The following is a 20396-nucleotide window of genomic DNA, read 5'->3' as shown; positions in this document are numbered from 1 at the left end:
AGCTCCCTTGCGGTTGGGTGCTCGCAGATCCTCAGCCCCCTCTCTGTCCCACCTCCTTTAGCTCCTGGCTGAGCCCCTGGGAAGACCCTGGACCCCAGTGAGTGTTTGCCATGTCTGGGACTGTCCCTGTCCCCATTCCCTGTGTTGAGGACAGTTTTTATCCCATCACTCACATCCCCACGACCCTTGGCAAGCCCCATTCCCACCCTCTGCCCAACAGAAGCCCTGGCAAAGCAGAGTGGCCATCCCTACCCGTGTCCAGCAGGAGCTTTGCCACCGGGAAGTTGGAGTGGGAGACGCTGTAGTGCAGAGCTGTGTTGCCATTCCTGTCGGGCAGGTTCACCACGGCCTCGAGCAGCGGGGGCCGGATGTCCCCCAGTGTCCCCAGGTACGCTGCCACCACCTCCGGCCGGGAYGCCTTGTGGCTGGACACCTGGAACCACTCCTGGGACACGACGCTGAGCACGTGGCGCTGCGAACACTGAGGTGTCACCAGGACTGTCCCTGCGAGGCGGGGCAGCCCCAGATCCTGCCCCCCATTTTCTGGTGGTTTTGTGATTGCTGCTATAACTTGAGGGGGAAAGGAATTTCCTGTGGTAGCTCGCATGAGTAACCACACAAAGCCTTCATCTTCCCTTTTTTCTCCYCTTTTCCTTTTTGGCTATTCTATAACTGACTCAGATATCACACAGCTGTCCAGGGCACGCCCTGCACTGTGCCATCGGGATAATCCCACCCATCAAAGGGAACAGAGAGWGGGAACAGTGTCTGAAACGGGATTGGGAAATGTCTGTACCAGATGCTTGTCGCTTGTGCTCCTGATTTCTGGGAGRTGTTCGCTGAGGAGCTGGCAGGCAGCAAGGAAATCTTCGGAGGGTTTGGATCTAAAGGGAAAAGACTTTGGTAAATCCACCATGGGACTTTGCAGGAGGTGTCAAGCCAGGCAGATTGGGTTGGAATATGTTCAACGCATTTAAGTGCTGAAGTTATTGGACAGAAGCTGTCCTATTGACCCAACACAGATTTTAGGTACAAAGTTAAGCACTTAAGTAAGGATTTAAGCCCAGAGTCACAGATTTGAGTGGCCAACTTCATCTATTACAAGAATCCTTAAGGTCGGGGGAAAAAAAATGTTATTCTCGAATCGGCAACAAACAACTTTACCAAACAACTTTCCATGAGAGGGGAGAAATGAGCTAACCCTCAGCAGACATGAGTCAGTGCCGAGCCCAGGGCCTGAATCAATCCCCATTAGATTCTGCAGTAACTCAGAAAATATTCARCTCTTTGAAGCCTTTTCCCTGATCTGCAGAGGTCAGCACTGCTGCTGCTCCTCCAYCGAGCAGACAGAGCCCGACCCAGCCCTGCGGCCACGATGGACGGCACGGTCACCTCTGGTTACCTGTGAGCCTCATGCTGAGTGCTGGGCGCTGCTCCTGCTGATGCCTCCTGCCCTTCATCATCATCATCATCACCATCATCCTCACACCTTTTCCCCGAGGAAGCCCCTCTGCTGTCACTCCCAGCCTGCCCAGGCTCCACATCGCTGGCCCTGCCCTCTGTCTCGGTCTCGGTGTCGCCGTCGGACGCGCTCTCGTCGCAGCTCGTGTCTTCGCTTGACGTGGTCTCGTAGCTATTTGAGGACACCACAMGTTACTCCCTCCTTCCCAGCCGCAGCCACGGGGCCTGGCCAAGGCTCACTGACCCCAATGCGCCTTGGGGGAAGCCAGGGTGACAAGCAGCAAGTTAGAAGGTCTGAGCCGCAGCCAGAGTCGGGGTTAGTCTTTGTTTGGCTCCTTAAGCAGCRGGAGTGTGACAGAAGCAGTTAATGAGCAGCAGGCAAGGTTACTTCAGGGTTTTGGAGGGATGTCCATCACACAGAGCCCTGGCAGGGCTGAGAGCTGCTGGCACGGTGACAGGGAGCTGCCAGCACGGTGACAGGGAGCTGCCAGCACGGTGACAGGGAGCCGCCAGCAGCACGGACCCTGCGGCAAGGAGGGGCTGGCAGCGTCGGCAGCCTCGAGGAGCACGGGACAAAAGCTGTGTTTGCCCGGGCTGAATCCACCATCTGAGCAGCCCTGACAGAGATCTCTCCTCTGGCTGTCTAAAAGCATCAGTAATATCTTCCACGAAACAGAAYGTTTCACTCTGAGGGATCCCAACACTTCTCTCAAAGCAATCAAGACTCCTCCACTCCCCACAGTTGTCCCCATTTGGTGGGAGCAGCTGATGGACCCAGCAGMTGGGAGCTTGGAGGAGCAGCGTGTGAGGAGCAGCAAGCAGCACCCAGACAGGCACACAGAGCTTTCTGTCCAGCCTGGGGACAGTGACGTGTGTCCTGCACTCTTCATGCCAGCACATACGGGCCTCAGCAGAAGATGCTGCTGGTGCTTAGCTCACAGGCCAAGCAGTGCTGGATACTGGACACACCTGGAATGGGGTGTTGGAGCACAACCTTGAGTCTCCTTCACCCTCAGGAAATTCCTTATTTACCAAARCAGTCTCTTCCCAGGTTCTGAACCAACTTGTGATTGCTTTGCTGGAGCATGGGACGGGTTAGTGGCAGCGTGCCCACCCCAGCAATGCTGGCACCATCCAAAACCCACCAGAGGCAGTGGCAATCTTCCCAAGGAATCCTCCTAGGGAATCCACCAGGGAATGCTCCCAGAGAATCCTCCCAGGGAATCTTCCCACCTTCCCCAGCTGGGTTTTGGATGGGTGTGCAAAGAGTGTCAGTGCCCAGCGTGTCCCCCGCTGCTCTGAACACACCGACATCATTTCTTGGCAGGGTTACTCACAGGTTATCAGTGCTGGATTAAAAAGGGAGAAAAGAGGCTCCATTTCAACTGGCCTTTTAATCAGGAGGTTTGGAGGAGAGGAGAGGGGGAGAAAGAATGACTTCTCCAGCGATACGGAGGACATTCCACGTTAAAAGGCAGTTTTTTATCTTCTGAACGGATGCTTACCCACCATTTACCCCAACAAACTGCAGATTCTTTTTGGTCCCATTGCCTCCTGCATGGAAACCATAACCTTTCTTTTTCATGATGGATTTAAGACTTGTGGTTGGAGAGTTTTCTACCAAAATACAAAATAATAGATTAATTAAGCAGATGTGCCACAATTAGCAATAATTATTCCCAACCCCTAGCAACAAGCTACAAATCACAACCATRAGCATCTTACTTCATCTTATAAGAGTCTTTTGATGTCTTGCAAAACTACGGATGCAGCTGGCCACAACCTGAACCTGCCCTGCCACCTTGAAATCAAGGACTCAAATGTCTCCAGGTGACTGGGAATATAAAGGAAGTGACTGGGAATTATAGATTTGTCCTATTAATATAAGTAGATTTTACTTCTGTAACACTGGTTGGTTTGAGTTTGAGGTTTTTTCCAGTACTAATGGATTGGAAATTTCYTATATAAATCTCCTATAATACTACATGGATGAGTCTTGCCACTGGAATTTGAACASTGCCTATGTATTGCTTATAAGGAATGGGTCACTTATCTATTTGCAAGCCCCCTCCCACCCTCCCCCAGCGAACAGGCATTGGATTTTCATCTTTATATGAGCTAAAATTATTTTAGATATAGGTCTGTGAGTGGGGACAGGTGTTTTCCCAGCCTGGTTGCTCAGTTAGTTTGACTGGTTTGAGTTTTAGAGAATTCTGGAGAACTCTGTGCTGATTTACCCCAGATGAGCACCAGCCCCATCTCTTTGTAAACTGAGATGTCCAATCCAAATAAAAAGAATRTTTATTGGATGGAACAGCCACCAGTGCAGCAGCTTTTGAAAGCTGATCCTGAATATAAATTAGCAACAACTTAAGGAGCACCTACATAATTTTGTTTGCTTTTTTTTCATCTCAGATCCATAACTTGTGATGAGCAGAGATTTGCCTTTCTCATCATGATTAGGAGAGACTGTTCCTGACCTGACTGACAACAACTGTTCCACCACATCCCCCCTGCTCCACGCTGGAATAAAAAGGTAAMGATTTGGCCCAGACACGTGGAGCCTATGCAATATTATTTACCCAACTGTTGATAGTGTGTGTTGGAATTCTCCTTATCCACGGGCCCTTGCGAGGAGTAGGCAGAGAGCAGGGAGTTTAGGGAATTAACTAATTGGTTCTGGATGGAGCTGAGCTTGGAGGCCGGCTGCTTGATAGCGCTGGCCAGCTCGGGGTAGCCGTGCTCCAAACACAGCCACTGCTCCTGCAGCAGCTCCTGGATCTTTTTCACATATTGGCCAATGGGGTCAAGAGCTGGCAGATCCTCGTGGCCAGGTGCACCTTCCCAAGGTTCATCTTCTCCAAAGTTTGCCTTGCTTTGGGCTGCCTCCGAGCCCAAGGAGTCGCAGCTGCTGCGGTGGTTCTGGTTGTCGTCGCTGGTGCTCTCGTGGATCTGCAGCGGGGTGAAGCACGGAGCAGGAARTCCAGCCTCCACGCTGGCTTCACCCAAATGTCCCTGTGCACGAGCACCCGCCAGTCCCTGCTCTGTACAGACTCCCAGCTCCACGGTCTGGGTGCTCACACCGTCTGCAGTGCAGCCGATGGACCTGGTGAGGAGCGGGAGATTGACRCTGATGGCTTTGTCCTGGGCCTGCCTGGCCCCTGTCACTTGGGACAGCTCGGTGTTCACYGCAGCATCCAGGCACTGCACGGGGGCCTCCTGGCACCTCTGCTGGCACAGCTGCTCTTCCAGCTGAGCTTTGGAGCTGGCCAGCAGCTTAATGCTTTTCTCCTTCTCCTTGATCTCCTGATCCTGCTGCTCCAGCACGGCCCTGACCCGCTCAAGCTCCTCTTTCTTCTTGCCCAGCTGCTCCTCCAGGTCAGCGATCTGCTGCTTCAGTGCCACGACCCCGCCGGGCTCTCTGGCGTCAGGAGCCTGCAGAACACCGCTCTCCTCGTCCCCTCCAGCCTGGACATTCCTCTCCTCACCGTTCTTCGGTGCATTCAGATTTGCCTCACTTGGGCTGAGCCCCCTTTCCGCAGGGTTCACGCTCTCCTCTGTGAGCTGGAGSGCGCCCGGTGCCGCAGCATCGCCCTCCTCCCCTCCGCTCTCCATCACCACCTGCAGCTGCGGGCTCTGCCGGGGATGCTGCACGGGGACCAGCCCCGGCACCACCCCGCCGGGATGCCACGATGAGCTCTCCTGCTCCGAGCTCCCCTCCCTGGCCGGGCTGACCGCGGCGCTGTCCGGGCTGGCGGGGAAGGCGTTTTCGGAGCCGCTCTGTTCGCGGCAGTGCTGGGGAGGGGTCCGGAGGGGTCCCCCGGGCGGGGTTTGGCCGGGTGGCAGCGCGTCGGGCATGCTGGAGGCTCGCAGCAGCTGCGGCCGCGCCCGCAGCGCATCCCGCGGCCAGCCCGGCTCCGCCTGCCGCCGCGTCTCGGCCAGCAGCGCCTGCCGCCGGTAGCTCGGCTCCTCCTCGGAGGGCAGCGGGGCCCGGGGGGGCTCCTCCGCCAGGGATGCTTTGCGCTGCGGGAAGGAGCAGCTCGCCGTCCAGCTCTTGCTGGGAGCGGCGGCGGARCAGCCGCGGGTGCCGTTCTCGGGCAGGCTGAAGTTGCGGGGCAGGGTGCTGAATTTGGGCTGCTTGGCTCGGCGGTGGATGTGCACCCTCCGGATGGTGTGGCCTTTCTCGATGTCGTCCACGTACTTCAGGAAGTCCAGGTCCAGGTGGAAGCCGTAGGGAGTCTCCAGGGAGTAGGGGAGGCTGCGSGGCTGCTCCCTGTCCCCGTCGGGTTTGGGTGCCCGGCCATCTGCTGAAACAATCCAAAAAAAAATAAATCATTGATTTTTTTTTTCTTTTTAAAATTATTTAGAGCAGGGAGGAGATGTTTTTTCTGTTTTCATCTCAGTTTTGGGCAGGCAGGGCTGCAGCTCATCGTCGTGGGGGCTCGCGGTGAAGCTGTGCAGACACAGCGACACGCRCCAAGCTCTGATCCGGTGTCCCAGAGGTGCTTCCAGGTAATTGTTGCACTGAGGAAGCCAAAAATTTCCAGAAATCATGGCTCTAATTGGCAATTAAGCCAACAGCAGGCTTTGCAGGCAGAGCTGCRTGTCTGTGTAGGTACAGAGAGCTGCCTGATGGATAATAAATCCAGCTCAGTAACAGAACGTGGGACCAATCTGTGACAATGACATTTTTCAAGGCTTTCGGCTTGGATTTAACTTTTCAGTGGCATAAGCAGCGCACACCAAGCAGGAAAATCATTGCCTGGCTTCACCTGCAGCCACCAGGTCACAAATTATTCCTTGAAGATGACGGCTGCAGGCAGAGGCAGGGCCCAGACAGCAGCAGCCGCAGCCATGCGGAACACATGCATCCCAAGGTGACCGGCTCAGGCTCCCAGCACAGCTCTGAATTGAGGCAAATCATTGCCCAAATGAGTGTCAGAGTGTTTGCCCACCCAGCCAGCACAGAAACAACAGCCCTCCACCCTCAGCTGAGGGCCTACATGGTTAAACTTCTGCATCACTGAACGTTTTCTGTACAGCGAGCCCCTGAAATCACAGTGGTTTGGGCTGCTCTGCACCTCTCAGCAAACAAGCTGGGCTCAGTGAGGAGGAGGAGGAGGAGGAGGAAGCAGATCCATGGCTGATCCCTTTGTCTCCATCCTGGTGCAGCAGCTTGAGAGGACCAGGACAATTTGGGATGGATTTTGGTGCTGCTGGTCACATAGCATCACTGAGATGCAGGTGCTGTTCACGTGGAAAGCAGAGSAAGGACAGAGGGAAGACACCTCATGGGGTCACAGCTGGAGGGTGGGAGCAGGGATCTGTCCCAGAGCACAGGAGGACAAATATGTGCTGATCTRGAGCTGGGAGCTGCCTTGYTGTGGTTTTTAGGAAGTCTGCATAATACAYGAACGATGCATTTTTCATCTCTTGGCCCCACACCTACAGAGAACAGGTTATTTACAGTATTTCTGGTAAGGAAATTGCTCCACAGCTTGGCTGGGGTTTTTTTTCAAGGAAAAATGAACAAATAAACATCCTGTAGTTCCCCTACCTTCTGTGTTCTCCATGGTGGGGTCTAACTGGGCTGTCACTTAAGCATCTTCTGACAAGGGCTCAGGAGTCGCTTCACTCTTGAAAAAAAAAGAAATTGAAACTTTTAATTTAATTTTAAAAAATAGCTCAACCATGCAAACTTCATCTCCCCTTAAAGCCTTACAAGTCTTCCCAGGCCACCCCGCTCCGCTCCCACTTCCCATCTTCCGCAGTCCAGTGGTGTCCAAAGGCTTTGAAGCTGCTAAAATCAATAGCTCCTTTTCCAGAGGCAACAACTTGTGCTTCCCAGACACACCCCAGGGAGCTGGTTCTAGTAAAACATCCCCTGCATTACACAGGGTTTGACTGCCAGTGAAGACAGACAGACATTTGGGGTGACTTGGGATCGATGGCACTGACTCCTGCAAGCTGGAGATACCCAACATGATGTAAGATCTGTGACAGCAGGGATAGAAACCACACACAGAAATGACTGGTTTGTCTTTTTTTTTTTTTTTTTATCTGTAACAATCAAAAATTCAGAATTTATGTTGATTCTTGTTCAAATGACAGCCATTACTTCCGAGCACATTCCTACTGTAAAAAAGAACCTCCACCAAATTGCACTGAGTCACAGAGAAATTGCTTCTGYTCAGGGAAGAACTTCAGGTGGGGATCTGCCACAGCCAACACTGAGATCTTCAGATAATTCCTGGGCTGTGCTGCCCTCCAGCTCCTTCCCATCATGTGGACATGGGTGARACCCTCCTGGAGCATGAGAAATTAAGGCTGGGAACTACCAAGAAAGGTCCTGGGYGATGCTTCTCTCCTGCAGGCCCTTYAGAAAGGCCCAGGGAGGAGGCAGGGAAGGGCGAAGGAGGTTGGGGCAGTCAGACATCACAGCAGGAGCCTCCCTGGCTCATGTGAGAGGACAACAACGCTCCAAGTGAGAAGGTCTGGTTTTAATTTCTGCCACAGAGGATGAAGTGGGAGTTTCCTGAACAGTAGGTTGTTTGTTTTTGGTTTTCCTTACAGTATCCAGTTCAGTTCCTGGCCAGAGATGGTCCCACAGGCACTGGAAGTGCATCCCTGCCCCTCCAGTGCATCCCTGAGCTGTGTGAGATTCTCAGGGCAGGACCGAGCAGCTGAGCTGAGCCAGCCCCAGCTCACACCCATCCCAGGGCCCAAACCACSAGGCTGAACTCATTCTCTGCCTGCAGAACAACAACAATGCTCCAAGTTTTGCCTCAGTGAGGGCTTTAGCCCCTGACCAGCCCTAGAGCTCCCCATGCAGGGGCTCCAGCCGACCTTCACCAAAGAGCAGGTGAGCAGGGAAGTCAAATCCTGCTCCATTGTTAYCACAGGACATTGCCTCATCCCTGYRAGTGTCCAAGGCCAGCCTGGACAGGGCTGTGATCAACCTCAGACAGTGRGAGGTGTCCCTGCCCRTGGAATGAGATAATCTCYGAGATCCCTTCCAACCCAAGCCATTCTATGTTCTACCACAAATACTCTGAAAGACCAAAACCTTTTAAAGCAGCAGTGATCAATCAGGTAGAAGTGTTTATGGACCATGTACAGTCCTGATGGAGAGCCAGGAAGGTTCAGCAGAAGGAGAACACCAAGCAGCTCCTGCAGGGTCACAGAGGGTCACTCTGATGCCCACCCAACACCTTTGAGCTCCTGGAAAGCTCCTGCTGTGCTCTCCAAGAACCCACCCTCCTTCTCGATGGGCAATTCCTTCTGTCTGCTCCTGCCAACAAACAGCACGTGCCAAAACAAACACCAACCTCTCTCTCAAATGTTGTTTCTTCCCCTTAATTCCCCGACTGCAGCCAATTTCAGCCTGACCAGCTACACTCCACTCTTCCTGGTCATTTATTTAGGAGAGGGGGGGAAAAAAGACAGTGAATAGGGTGGTTTTTAATATCTAGATAATTACATCTCTTTGGATCATTTATGAGCTGGCCGGGTCCCAACTCTGCAGCCCAAATTGATACTATGACTGCTCTCTTTTGACCAATCTACTTTGAAATCACCTCGTAAAAGGATGCTGAGCGTACCCAACCAGCTTGCTGATGTTCTCCTGTCCCCACCCCRGGGCAGCTCAGGCATGGAGGAGATGGCTTAGAGCCAAAAATGTGCCTCCTCAGACCCCACAGCTGCTCTCCCATGCCTGTCCCTTAGAAGAATGAAATTAAAAGATGAAGTCATCCACCACAAGTAGCAGACCCCTACATTAAGGGTTTAGCCCATGATATGGGGAAGGACTTTTAGGTGGGTTCCCATGCTGCTAAAACCTGTTAGGCTGACCCTCTGTCGGGTTCTGTATTTGCTGAGTTTTCTCTGTTRAATAAAACTGAAGAATATTTGATTTTTTTCCCCATGCATCGCTGATTTTCACAGAGAGGCTGAGGCAAGGATTAATCCTGACTGGAATTACAGTGTTTTTCTCAAGGCAGGAATAAATACATACAGAAATGGAAACGGAGAAGCCAAATATGTGAGAAGGCAACAGCACAGAGCCGAGTGGTTTTATTCCCTGGGGCAGCCCGTTTGCAGGGACAATGTGCTGTCTTTTTAACCAGCCTGGACTCAAACACTGGCTCTTTACAGTCACATTTAACCCCTTTTTCACTCCATCCCACTGAGCACCCAGCAGCTCCCCACCCACCCCAGCCAGCAGAAAGGAGAGCACCATTGCACCCCCCAAAAATTTAAATTACAAATTAACTCAACCGCCTACCACAAATACACACAAAATTCATCCCCCCGGAGTGTCTCGCCTGCGATTCTAACTTGGCAACAGTTAACCCTGAGCCTAAAAATAACAAGATAACCCACCAGCACGTTAGCACAGCCTCGTTAGCTGTAACACAACATTATTCGAGCTCTGCCTGTCTGTCCTCCTGCACTGCAGCAGGAAAAACTGGCGATAGGGAAAACTGTGGTTAGCACAGCGTTTTGTCACTTTACCTTCTCCCGCCGGCACCTACAAACCCCCCGGGCACCAGCAGCAGCTCTCGCCTCCCTCCAAAGCATCTCCTCCTGCCCAGCCCCGGCAGCGAAGGGTTCGGAGCAGCAAAGGCGCTGAACCCCAGCCCGTTCCAGCAGTTACAAAGTTGGTCAGCTGAGCRGTGACCTTGCTCGGAAAGCAAATACAAGTTCGAACCAAGAAGCACAAAAGAGGGACTGATTTTCCAATCGAGCAGCCCGCGGCTCTCGGGTGACCTTTGCGAGGACAGTTCAGCCCCGGTGCGTAAAACCGGTGACTTTTCCGCGGAATAGTTCTCTTTCCCGGAAAAACACAAAGCTCCGAGCGCTGCCTGGGCTGTCGGGGCGGGGGGTGCTCCCTTATCGGGGCTGATAATTGAAAAGAGAGTCAATAATTAACGAGGCGGGGTGTTGCTGTACCTGCTGCTGCTGCTGCAGCCCTCCGCATGCTGCACCTCCGGGCTGGAGCATTAGCGATTCCGTGAGCGCCTCTCCCGAGGAAGCGCAGCCGCGACTCACGGGCGGCAGCCGGGGGAAGCTGCGGAAGGGCTCAGCGTCCCCTAAATCATCCCCGCGCTCTCACCCGGAGCGGGCACAGCCCCTCGCCCTTSTCCTCTCGCCCTGTCCATCTCCTGGAGATGCCGGACGCGATGCGCAGCCAACGGCACGGGCAGAGGGTGCCCCGGTGTCACCGGGCTCCGGGAGGGGACAGTGGCACTGTCAGTGCTGAACTCTGCAGCCCTTGGCAGTGGAGTTATCCACCCAAACTTGCAGCTGGCAGCGGGCAAGGCAGGGGCGGCGGCAGAGCAGACACGTGGAACAGGGTGCTCGGAAAAGCTGTGGCTGCCCCTGGATCCCTGGAAGTGTCCAAGGCCSGGTTGGACGGGGCTTGGAGCACCCTGGGACAGTRGAAGGTGTCCCTGCTCATGGCAGGGAGTAGGATGAGATTTAAGTGCTTTAAGGTCCCTCCCAACCCTTGCCAGTCTGGGATTCTGTGATTTTGGGCTGGGTACTTGTGGCATGCGGCTCAGTGATGGGCAGAGTGCCCGTCCCGAGCCTGTCCCGAGCTCCTGCATTGGCATTCCCCTCGGGCATCCTGGACTGCTGCCCCTCCAGGCTGGCAACAGGGACAAATCCCTCAGTCTCTACACTGAACTCGCAATAACCTCGTGCTTGCAAAGGCCGAGGGGTTCGCTCACTGCCCGGGCTGCAAACTCTTCCAGGGCTGGGAAAGAAAATCCTGGGAATGAAGGCGTCCCCTGGGACCGGGGGGGCTCGGCTGGGAGCTCTCACCAGGGGATCCCATCCCGGAGCAGTGCCAGCACCTTTCMCATCGCCCAGCGAGCAGCACAGCYCAAATCTCCTGCTARGGAGSAAAACCACATCGTGTCACTGTGTGAGAGCGGAGCTGCTGGCGCCGCTCCAGCTCCTGCAACCCCCAAACGCGACTTTAACGCACCAACTTGGAAGAAAAGCAGACGAGCTCTGCCTCTGCAGGAAGCAGAGGATCTGGACGCGCAGAGAACAGGCAGCGCTGCTCCTTGGCAGCTCTCCCTGAGGCACGGATGGGTTAAACTTCCTTACCCCGAGGAATGAAAAATAATTTCGGCCGCCGCTTAAATGCCGCCTTTCCCAAATGCCGCCTTTCCCACGCGGCTCCATCCCACACCGCGCGGGGCCATGACTCGGTGTTGATGGCTTTCTGCTTTCACAAGCAATTACTGAGCCTGAGGTTCAAAACCAACCCCAGAGCACGCTGGCTTGTTTTCTGATGAATTCTTCTGCTTTAGTTACGCTCGTGCGTCTCTTCTGAGCACGTTCTGCCGCCTGCTCTCTCCAGGCAAAGCAGCGCGATGGAAAAAATACAGATATWTCTATATGATGCTGATTTTAAAGCAAATCTGAAAGAATTGTTTCGTTTTCCCACTGGAAAGACCTAGCAGGAAGCTTTAATTTGGAGCATTTCCTCATTGCAATTACTCACATAGGGCCTACAGTTGTYCCCAGATTTAATCCCTCTGGAGCTGAAGAAGTCTGTGACCCCTTAAATAAGCTTTAAATCAGGAGCTATGAAGAGAAGGAGTCAAAACATGCAAATTAATTAATAATGGGCTGGTGCTTGATGGATTTACAACCAGCCTCTGATAGCTTTGCCCAAGGGGGCTGATGTAGGGTGGGAAGTGGGGAAGGGGCTCACCAAAATTGTCCCCCAAGCGTGAGAACTTGAGGTCACGGCCTGAAACCGCTGCTGCTCCACATCAGGCACTGCAGCTGTCAGGGGGGTTTGCTGTGCAGGATGAGAGGAGCCAGACGGCCCTGAAGTGGCTCAAGAGCCATCCCATCATCCCATCCATCCCTCCTGGGATGCTGGCAGGGCTGCTGCCCTCCCCWCCCCACACAGAATCCCTGTGGGATGGCAGCTTTGGGCTTCACCCCCTCCCCTCCCCTCTCCTCTCCACCACGGATCTATCCCAGAGCAATTCAGGTCAACGGGACATCTGAGACCATCCAGTGCCACCTCCCTGCTCCTCTCATCCAGCAGGGCCATCCCAGAGCACTCAGGATTGTGTCCAGCAGGTCTGGAATATCCCCAGTGAGGGAGACTCCAGAGCTTCTGTGCACTCTGTTTGGTCACTGCCCAGGGGTGAGGTTCTGCCTCCTGTTCAGGTGGAACTTCCTGGGCATCAGTTTGTGCCCAGTGCTGGACATCACCAAGGAGAGCCTGGTCCGTGCTCTGACACTTCCCTCCCTGTTTCACACCCATGGATGGGGTCCCTTCTTGGGACTGACCAGTCCCAGCTCCCTCAGCCTTTCCCGGGCACGGAGCTGCTCCACTTCCTCCTCATCTCCRCAGCCTCCACTGGCCCCACTCCAGGAGCTCCACACTCCTTGTCCTGAGGATCCAGACCCAGACAGAGCACCCCAGATGTGCCTCACAGAGCTGGGCAGAGCAGCAGGATCCCCTGTGGGTGACCCACAGATGGAGCCCACCCTCGGCACCCCAAGGGTTACACCCAAACCTGCTCCATGCAGGCGGTCTGGATTGCACAACAAGCAGCTGAGCTCTCACTGCAAATGGACATACCAGGAATAAAAATGGCCTCTCGGGGAATATTTGCTGTACGGATTTTTCAATTCTGTTTTCACTGCAAAGGAAGGAAAATAAGCCACTTCCAGTCTGCTGGRGACACGTGCACGGGTGGGATCTCCGCTGTGATCCGCTGCCGGCTGGCACAGCCACGGGAAGGAGCTCCCCTCTGGCAGGAAAAAAAGGAAGTTTGAAAACTTCGTGGGATTCAATAAATAACTAAATAAATAAAAGCAGTGCTAAGTCCTGGTTCGCACTACAAGGAGCTGCCATGAGGTTCTCAAGGTGAGAGTGAACAGGGCTCCTGTTGGATGAGCTCTGAATCCCAGGAGCCCTTCAGCTACCTTCCCACGTGTGTTTGGCATCACACAACCACCACTGCCAACCCCACAGCATCCCTGGGAGCRGCAGCTTGAGGGGGCAGAGGCAGCTGAGCAGGCCCAAAATTAAAAAAAAAATTAAAATTGAAGTGGGGAGACTAGAGAATGCCTGAGCCACTGCTATAAACCCAAAGGGCAGCCAGAAGAAGTTTCCCAGCCAGATCCATCCCAGCCTGCAGCCACACATGCTGGGCAGGCTTCCCTCTGCTGGTGTCACCCATGGCATGTGCCAAAGTGAAGCAGGGATAGATTTAGGGAWGCAAATCCTGTCACTTATGGGAAAAGCCTTCACCCAGGGCTGGTGGATGATTTCAGCACATGGCTGATGGCAMCGGGATTTTATCACACCCCAAGAGGAAACTCCCTGGGCTGCTGCCTCCCCAGGGCATCTCCAGAGCGGATCTGGAAGCAATTTGTGAGAGCTCCCTCTGCAACCCATCAGCTCGTGGCTGATGATGGAGAGGTCCAGACTGGCCTCCCACCCTCTCTGCAGAACAGCGGCGCGGGAGGAGGCGGCGGCGGGGGCTGGAGCCGGGGGCTGAGCATGGAAAACATCCTGGAGGGATGCGGGGCCTCCCGGGGTCGGAACGGAGAGGGCTCACCAGGAATCCCAATAATGAACCCGGCAGCACTTCATCAAGATGATTTCACAGCCCTCGGGTGTGCAGCCCTCGGTGCTTCACCAGCCCTTTCAGGGCTCTTTCCCAACGCCGCTAATAAAGTCCCGCAGACGCTGATTTTATTAAAGCTGCTCATTGCTGTTTAATAAATGTCGTGAGCTTCCTGCCAGCATTTCCATTAGAGACGGGTCAGACCCGGAGGGATCAGATATCCAAACTTTCTCCCTCTTTTATGGCTTAGAAGGAGGGGGAAACGATCACATTCACCCCCTCCTCTGATAACCTCTTTTCTGACTGACCTTCAGCTCATTCCAGCCACAGACTTACAAAAGCTTCGGTCAATTCTCGTGATTTTATCCCATGCCTTGAAAACTTGTGGTGTTTTCCTAAAAAGTCTCCTTTCCCAGAGCCAGGTGATCACAAAAAGCACCCAAAGCYCTGAAACAAAAGTGCTCCACAGTCAGAAGGCAGATAAAGATCTGAGGTGCCTCATTTCTAATGTTTACTCTTTTTGCCTCAATCCCACCACTTTTGAGGGAAATTAATGAAGCCCTGCTGTGGMTTCTGGTCTATTCCAAGCTGATGATTTCCACTTCCTCGACCTTGGGACAAGTCAAGCTTTGCTGCCATGATACTCAGAAAGTGCCATGTGGTCAAAGGAAGTGGGAAATTTTAGGTGCTTTTAGGAAAGCCCTGGTGTCTGCATTTCTCTCCCTTYCCTGAGCAACCACTGCAGTTCCCCRCGGAGACACGGAGCCATTTCTCATCGATTTCTGAGCCGAGCCAACGAGACTTGGATTGATCACACTCCTGACAGGTTTAAAAACCTCTTCACACAGGAACATTTCTTTTTCAGGCTACCTGAAACCGCTCTCCTCATTGATTGGGACTGCAGGGAGGATGGACGTGCCGCCTTTGCCGGTGATTTCTGTGTGGATGACKGGAGCTGGGAGCYCTGGAGCAGCATTTCCCACCTCCCACCAACTTAGGAAAAGGGGATTTTCCTCCAGGTTTTTGACCAAGCCTCAGCCACATGTTGCTGAAGTGTTTTCAGCTTTCTCACTTGTACCCTGTTCAACCCTGATGGCTGCAATGATGAATTTAAGCTATTCCCATTTAGAAGATGGAGACATCCATGTCTGAGTGAGTTTTTCACCATATTTCCCATGTCTTACTCAATACACTGCTCAAATGGACAATTTGATGATTTTAATAATGAGAGCACCTTCTTTTCMTGTGCTGTTCAAACCCTGGGATGGGCAGGACTCAAGGCTCCCCAAAACAGGAATTCCACTAAAATAACCAGGGTTGAGGCAGGAGCTCCCTGCAGCCAGTTCCTCCCCACTGTTCTCCATTGGCACCATCACTGTGAGGATTTTTRCCCCAAGCCGTGGGCTCCTTCACACCCCTGGAGTCAGGGTCAGGGTTTTATTGACCAAAATCTGCATCCCGCTGCTCTGGAGCGAGGCAGAGTCACRTAACCCCTGCCTTACAGGGCACCCAATGGAAAATACAATAACTTTCCATATTGACAGTTTTCCCCTCATCAATGGGGCCAAGCTCATCCCTGGGGCTGCTCCCAAAGCTTCCTTGAAAAGACCCAAGACTCAACGTGCAGCACACAGTGAAAAAAATGCGACTTCTAAAATATTTTTATGGCTGTAAAAACACCAGGGAGGGATCTGAATCTGGTGAATGAGCCTGTGTTCATCCAGCAGCCGTGTCCCAGGATCTCAACACCAGGAATGCTCCTGACACCAGGAATGCTGTGAGCCCAAAACTCTCCCTCCCAAAAGGCGCCAGAGGCTGCTTGATGGGAAGCAATGTCCTGCTCCTGCTTGGGGGAGAAGAAATCCATGTGAATGGGACAGCCCCACAACCACAGGAGGGAGGAGATGATTCCTGCACTGGGGTGATAAAACCTTCCTCACTACATAACTTTCTGAAGACTGAATGTGACCATTTCTTATTCCCAAGAAAATTGCACCAGGGTCTAACAGAGCCCACGGCAGCAACAGGCAYCCTGGCATCTCATCTTCCACTTCCAGGACTGTTTTAATGAATCCATTCACTGATCCCACCTCAACCACAAATTCCCCAGCCAGGTCGCTGCTCATCAGGCTGTCATTTCAGCAGATGTATTTATTTTTTAAATATTACAATCAAAGTGGCAAATAATCAATCATTAACCTGAGTTTACAGGTTCCCCCTCCTCATTTGCCATTTCAGGAATCATTTAAGGAATTGCTTTTCCCATTTAGTCCATTCCCAAATCAAGCACAAACCACCTGGAAGACTGCAAAAAGTGTCCAAAGGCAAATGCTGATTTTTTGGTATCATTTCCCTTCTCTGCCACTGCTGTGCTCGCTACCCTTGCCCTGCATSAGCAATGTTTTTGGGTGTTCACCAATTTCATTTGGGCAACACAAGCTGAAATATTTAACATCTGGGGTGGCTCAGGACAAGGGAAACCCTTCCAAGTGGTGTCACATCCCAGAGGCGCCAGGAAAATGAGATATCCCTGCACAGAACAGACCCACTTCCACCCCGGAATGGTGAACATCACACCCAGAGCATCCAGACCACCACTTCCTCCATCCTGAACTCACTTGAACTTCCAGCTGAGATTGTCCAGCCCACGTTCTGCCTTCAGCGACCTCCTCATGGACCGCCCAGACACTTCTCCACAGAGCCGGGCACATCTTTCCCTGAAGTTCTGTGTGAAATGCCCAGCTGGACACCCTGGGAGCTGAGGAAAGCTGCCCGGGGCACTCCTGGTGCCGGCAGAGCTGGGCTGCTCAGAGCAGCGAGGAAAGGCGATGCTGCCCGGGCTGTTCCTCCTTCCCCGGCCAAAKCCGCCGCTGGAGCCGCCTCTCGCTCGGCCCCCGGGGGACACCGGGCTCRGGGAAGCGAGCACAGCCCTCGCCAGGGACAGAAAGGAGCGCCGGTGCCAGGAGCTGCTCCGAGCGCACCGCTGGAACGCCAGCAAGGAAATGGGGAGAGGCTGCGGGCGGGCGGCGGAGGCTGGGCTGGGGCTTGGCCGAGCCACATCTTGGCGGCTGGGCAGGGTTTTATGGCTGGGCACGGAGGCCAAACACAGCTCGGCTGTTCTGAGAGAGTGGGGACTCCCACTGCAATGCCCTGAGCCCAGCACACGGTGACCTGCGGGGATCCCACCAGGGYTCGGAGCCTTCCTGCCCTCTCCCAGCTGCCCAGCCGCGCTCCGTGCCTCCATCCCTCACCCAGGGGTGCTCTGGAAACACTCCTATCCCGAGTGAGCCAGGGTTGATGCTGTCCCCGGGCAGCCACGCCAGGGGCCAAGAGCCCCAAGCACCCCCTGAGCACCCCAGGAGCATCCCTAGAGCACCCCCTGAGCACCCCCTGAGCACCCCAGAAGCGCCCTTGGAGCATACTCAGGAGCACCCCTGGAGCACCCCCTAAACACGCCTGGAGAACACTCAGGAGCACCCTTGGAGCACCTCCAAAGCGCTCCCACACTTTCCCTGAAAGCCCTGGAGCATCCCTGAGCACTTTCAAACATCCCTCTGAACACGCTCCAGTGCACCCCCAGAGCACCCTCCAGTGCACCCCCAGAGCACCCTCCAGTGCACCCCCAGAGCACCCTCCGAGGCACCCCAGAGCATCCTCCAGAGCTCTTCCAAGTGCCCCCGAGCTCCCGCAGCCGCAGCCCCCAAACCGCCTCCAAACACCCCGAAGTTGCCGGGAGCATCCCGCGGCGGTGCGGTCCCGGTGCCGGTGCCGGTCCCTGTCCCGGTGCCCTCCCGGTGCCCCCGCCCGGCGCGGCCGTACCTGGACGGGCAGAGCGCAGCGCTGCGATCCCGCTGCCTCCTCCGGAGGGACCCGGGGCGGGACCCGGGGGCGGAGCGGGACCCGGTGCCCTCCCCCGGGCAGCGGGGCCGGGGGCGGCCCGAGGCGAYGGGGACGGGCTGCGGGCGGGACAGYGGGAGCCGGGAGGAGCGGCTGCCGTGGGAGGCCAGAAAACCACTTTTTGGGATGTTTTTTTTCCCCTTCCCTCATGCCCGCGGTATTCCGTTTAACGCTTTATTTATACTTTYGTAGCTCATCCTGTTTGCACAGATGCGGGTCAAGAGCGGTGGGAAGGGAAATSTGCGGGGATGGGCTCGGGATGCACAACTGGAGCTGTGTTTGCAGCAGCTGTTCCCTGGCTCGGCCCTTCAGCCCCGTCCGGTTCACATCGGGCCCTCGTTCCTTCCTGCAATCACATGGGAAATGTAAAGAAAAGGCAGTTTGGGGTTTAGGCTTTGAGCATCCCCACATTCCCATGTGCTCATCCAGATACCCCCAGGCACCGCTGTGACAGTTCTGGGGACAGGCAGGAATCAGGAGTTCAGTGACACCAAATAATACCTTCAGTGTTAGGTATTAGTAATGTTTGATTTTCCTCATCTTTGAGAMACAGAGGCAAATCCCAGCCCTGCTCCAGCTGTTCGGGAGCGTGGGAGAGCAGCAGCTCTGCTGGGGCAGCACATGGTCTCCATCTGGGCCAGGAACAGCATCCAGCAGGGGTGGATGTGCCCCACTGGGATCCACCCTTCCTTCCAGAAGAGCTCAGAGACCTTTCAGCTCTCTGGAACACAACTGAGGGGGATCTGARCTTTGGGTTCTGGCTGCTGCCCAACCACCCCCAATCTGGGAATTCCAGATCCCTCCTGGCAGTGCCCAGGCTCCTGGTAAACWGGGAGGAATAAAATATCCCATTATCCAGCTCAGGAGTGACTGGGGCTCTACCCAGACACGGTCTGCCCTCACTGCCCTCACTCAGTGCTGAATTTGAGGAACACATTCCCTGAGGACTTTAGAAACAGATCAAAGAATCAAGGAAAAAGTGTGGGAGCCTTCATGAGCCCTTGCTCCTGCTGCTCAGGCTCTTCTGGCRGTGCCCAAAAGAGAGGGATAGTGGTATTGGGGTTTTTTGGCTGGTGGAGGTGGGGGGTGATTCTGACATTATTTTCTTCTCTTGCTCCTGATCAACAAACCAACTTTGATGTGCAGTCCTGGCCATGGAGACACAGCACCTCTCCTGCTGCTCCCAGGACCATGCACCTTATCCATTCCCCAACCCTTTGCTCATCCCAAAGCCAAGATGATCCCTGAGCCCTAATCCCAACCACGAGGCTTTTGCAGCAAAAAATATGGGCACCTACAGGAAGCTCTTGTGGTCGCAGACATTGAGCTGAAGTTGTTTTTGTTCTTTTTGCCCTGGTTTAGATCAGAGTGCTAGAAGGTGTGTGTGGGGGTAAGAAGCTGTGGTGGCAGCTCAGAGCACACGTGTTTGTGAGCGTGCCTCGGAAAACACCAACCACCAAAACCCCATTTTTGAGGAAACAGAGAAACCCAGTTCCCCTTTTCAGACACTGAGCTTTTACTTGCTCGATAACTGGAGGAAAAAGAGTCTCTTCCATGAGCTGTGGGTGCTCGGGAAGGCAATATGGAGATGCAGAGAACTCATGTGACCCCTCTTTAATCCCAAAGAATAAACGGCGCTTTCAAACAAAATAAACGAGGAGAACTTCACTGTCTGCACAAACAAAACCCGATAATTTGTTCAAAAGCCAATTAGGTGCATTTGAGGAGAGCTCCAAGGTGGCTGGTGCACACGAATATCCAAGAAACCTCTGAGATGCCGCTTGCCAGGAGCAGGGAGGGGACATCAGGAATGCAGCCMCAGCCTCTCCCTGCCCATCTCCCGCTGTGTCCTCCGGTTCCCCGCTCGGGCAGAGTCGGAGGCCGCGTTCCCCGCGCTGAATTTCCATCTTGCAGAGTTCAGCTATTCTTAGGCGAGGTTGTGAGTCATTAAGCGCTTTCAGATTGTTTATTTGTCAAGCCACAGGCACTTAAATTTACTTCTGAAGCCAGACAAGCCGCTCCAAGGATTTCTCCGTGCCACAGAAATTACTAGGTGAAATTCCACGGCGGGAGGTCAGCACTGCGCGCTGGAGCCGCCCAAGGGCTGCTTTTCAAAGGTCAATATAAGAGGAGAAAAGAACAACAAGAAGAATGTGGTTTCCTACAGCTTTTCACCACCTGATTTCKCTTTTATGTGTGTTTTTTAAGAGAGGCACTGGATGTTCCTGGCTGGCTGTAACGCCTTGGAGGGTGGATGGTGGTTTGGATGGGGAAGGGACTCCCTGGGGAAGCAGAGACCCTCCTGGAGGCCCTGCAGCTGCCAAGAGCAGCCACACAGGAGCAGGGTGAGGCTCCTGCCCCATTTTGGGAGGAAAACAGAGCTGATGTYGTGTCCTGAGCCTGGGGTAGGGGCTGATGTGATGGAGC

The 20396-nt window shown here is 54.1% G+C and overlaps 1 protein-coding gene across 5 annotated transcripts in view; it reads right to left on the bottom strand.

Annotated features, from left to right (window-relative positions):
- Positions 1-17961, bottom strand: part of KANK4 (KN motif and ankyrin repeat domains 4) — a 22871-nt gene extending 4910 nt beyond the window's left edge. The window contains exons 1-7 of one of the 5 annotated variants that reach the window (XM_057370393.1): positions 17892-17961; positions 7019-7097; positions 4044-5768; positions 2967-3078; positions 1403-1633; positions 797-884; positions 253-472 (exon numbers count right to left, since the gene is read on the bottom strand). In XM_057370393.1, the coding sequence (XP_057226376.1) occupies positions 253-472; positions 797-884; positions 1403-1633; positions 2967-3078; positions 4044-5768; positions 7019-7034 (2392 nt within the window). In that variant the 5' untranslated portion in view covers positions 7035-7097; positions 17892-17961. Of the gene's footprint in view, positions 1-252; positions 473-796; positions 885-1402; positions 1634-2966; positions 3079-4043; positions 5769-7018; positions 7098-9975; positions 10347-10413; positions 10532-16690; positions 16821-17891 lie in introns of those variants that run through there. The other 4 variants (XM_057370397.1, XM_057370395.1, XM_057370396.1 and 1 more) reach the window with 4 other exon arrangements.
- Between the last annotated feature and the right edge of the window lie 2435 nt (positions 17962-20396).

The sequence above is a fragment of the Malurus melanocephalus genome, unplaced genomic scaffold, assembly GCF_030028575.1.
Source record: "Malurus melanocephalus ecotype Western Australia unplaced genomic scaffold, MMel_1.1 scaffold_125, whole genome shotgun sequence".
Classification (NCBI taxonomy): domain Eukaryota; kingdom Metazoa; phylum Chordata; class Aves; order Passeriformes; family Maluridae; genus Malurus; species Malurus melanocephalus.
The sequence above is the reverse complement of the archived record's forward strand: the minus strand, read 5'-3'. Positions and strand labels throughout refer to the sequence as shown.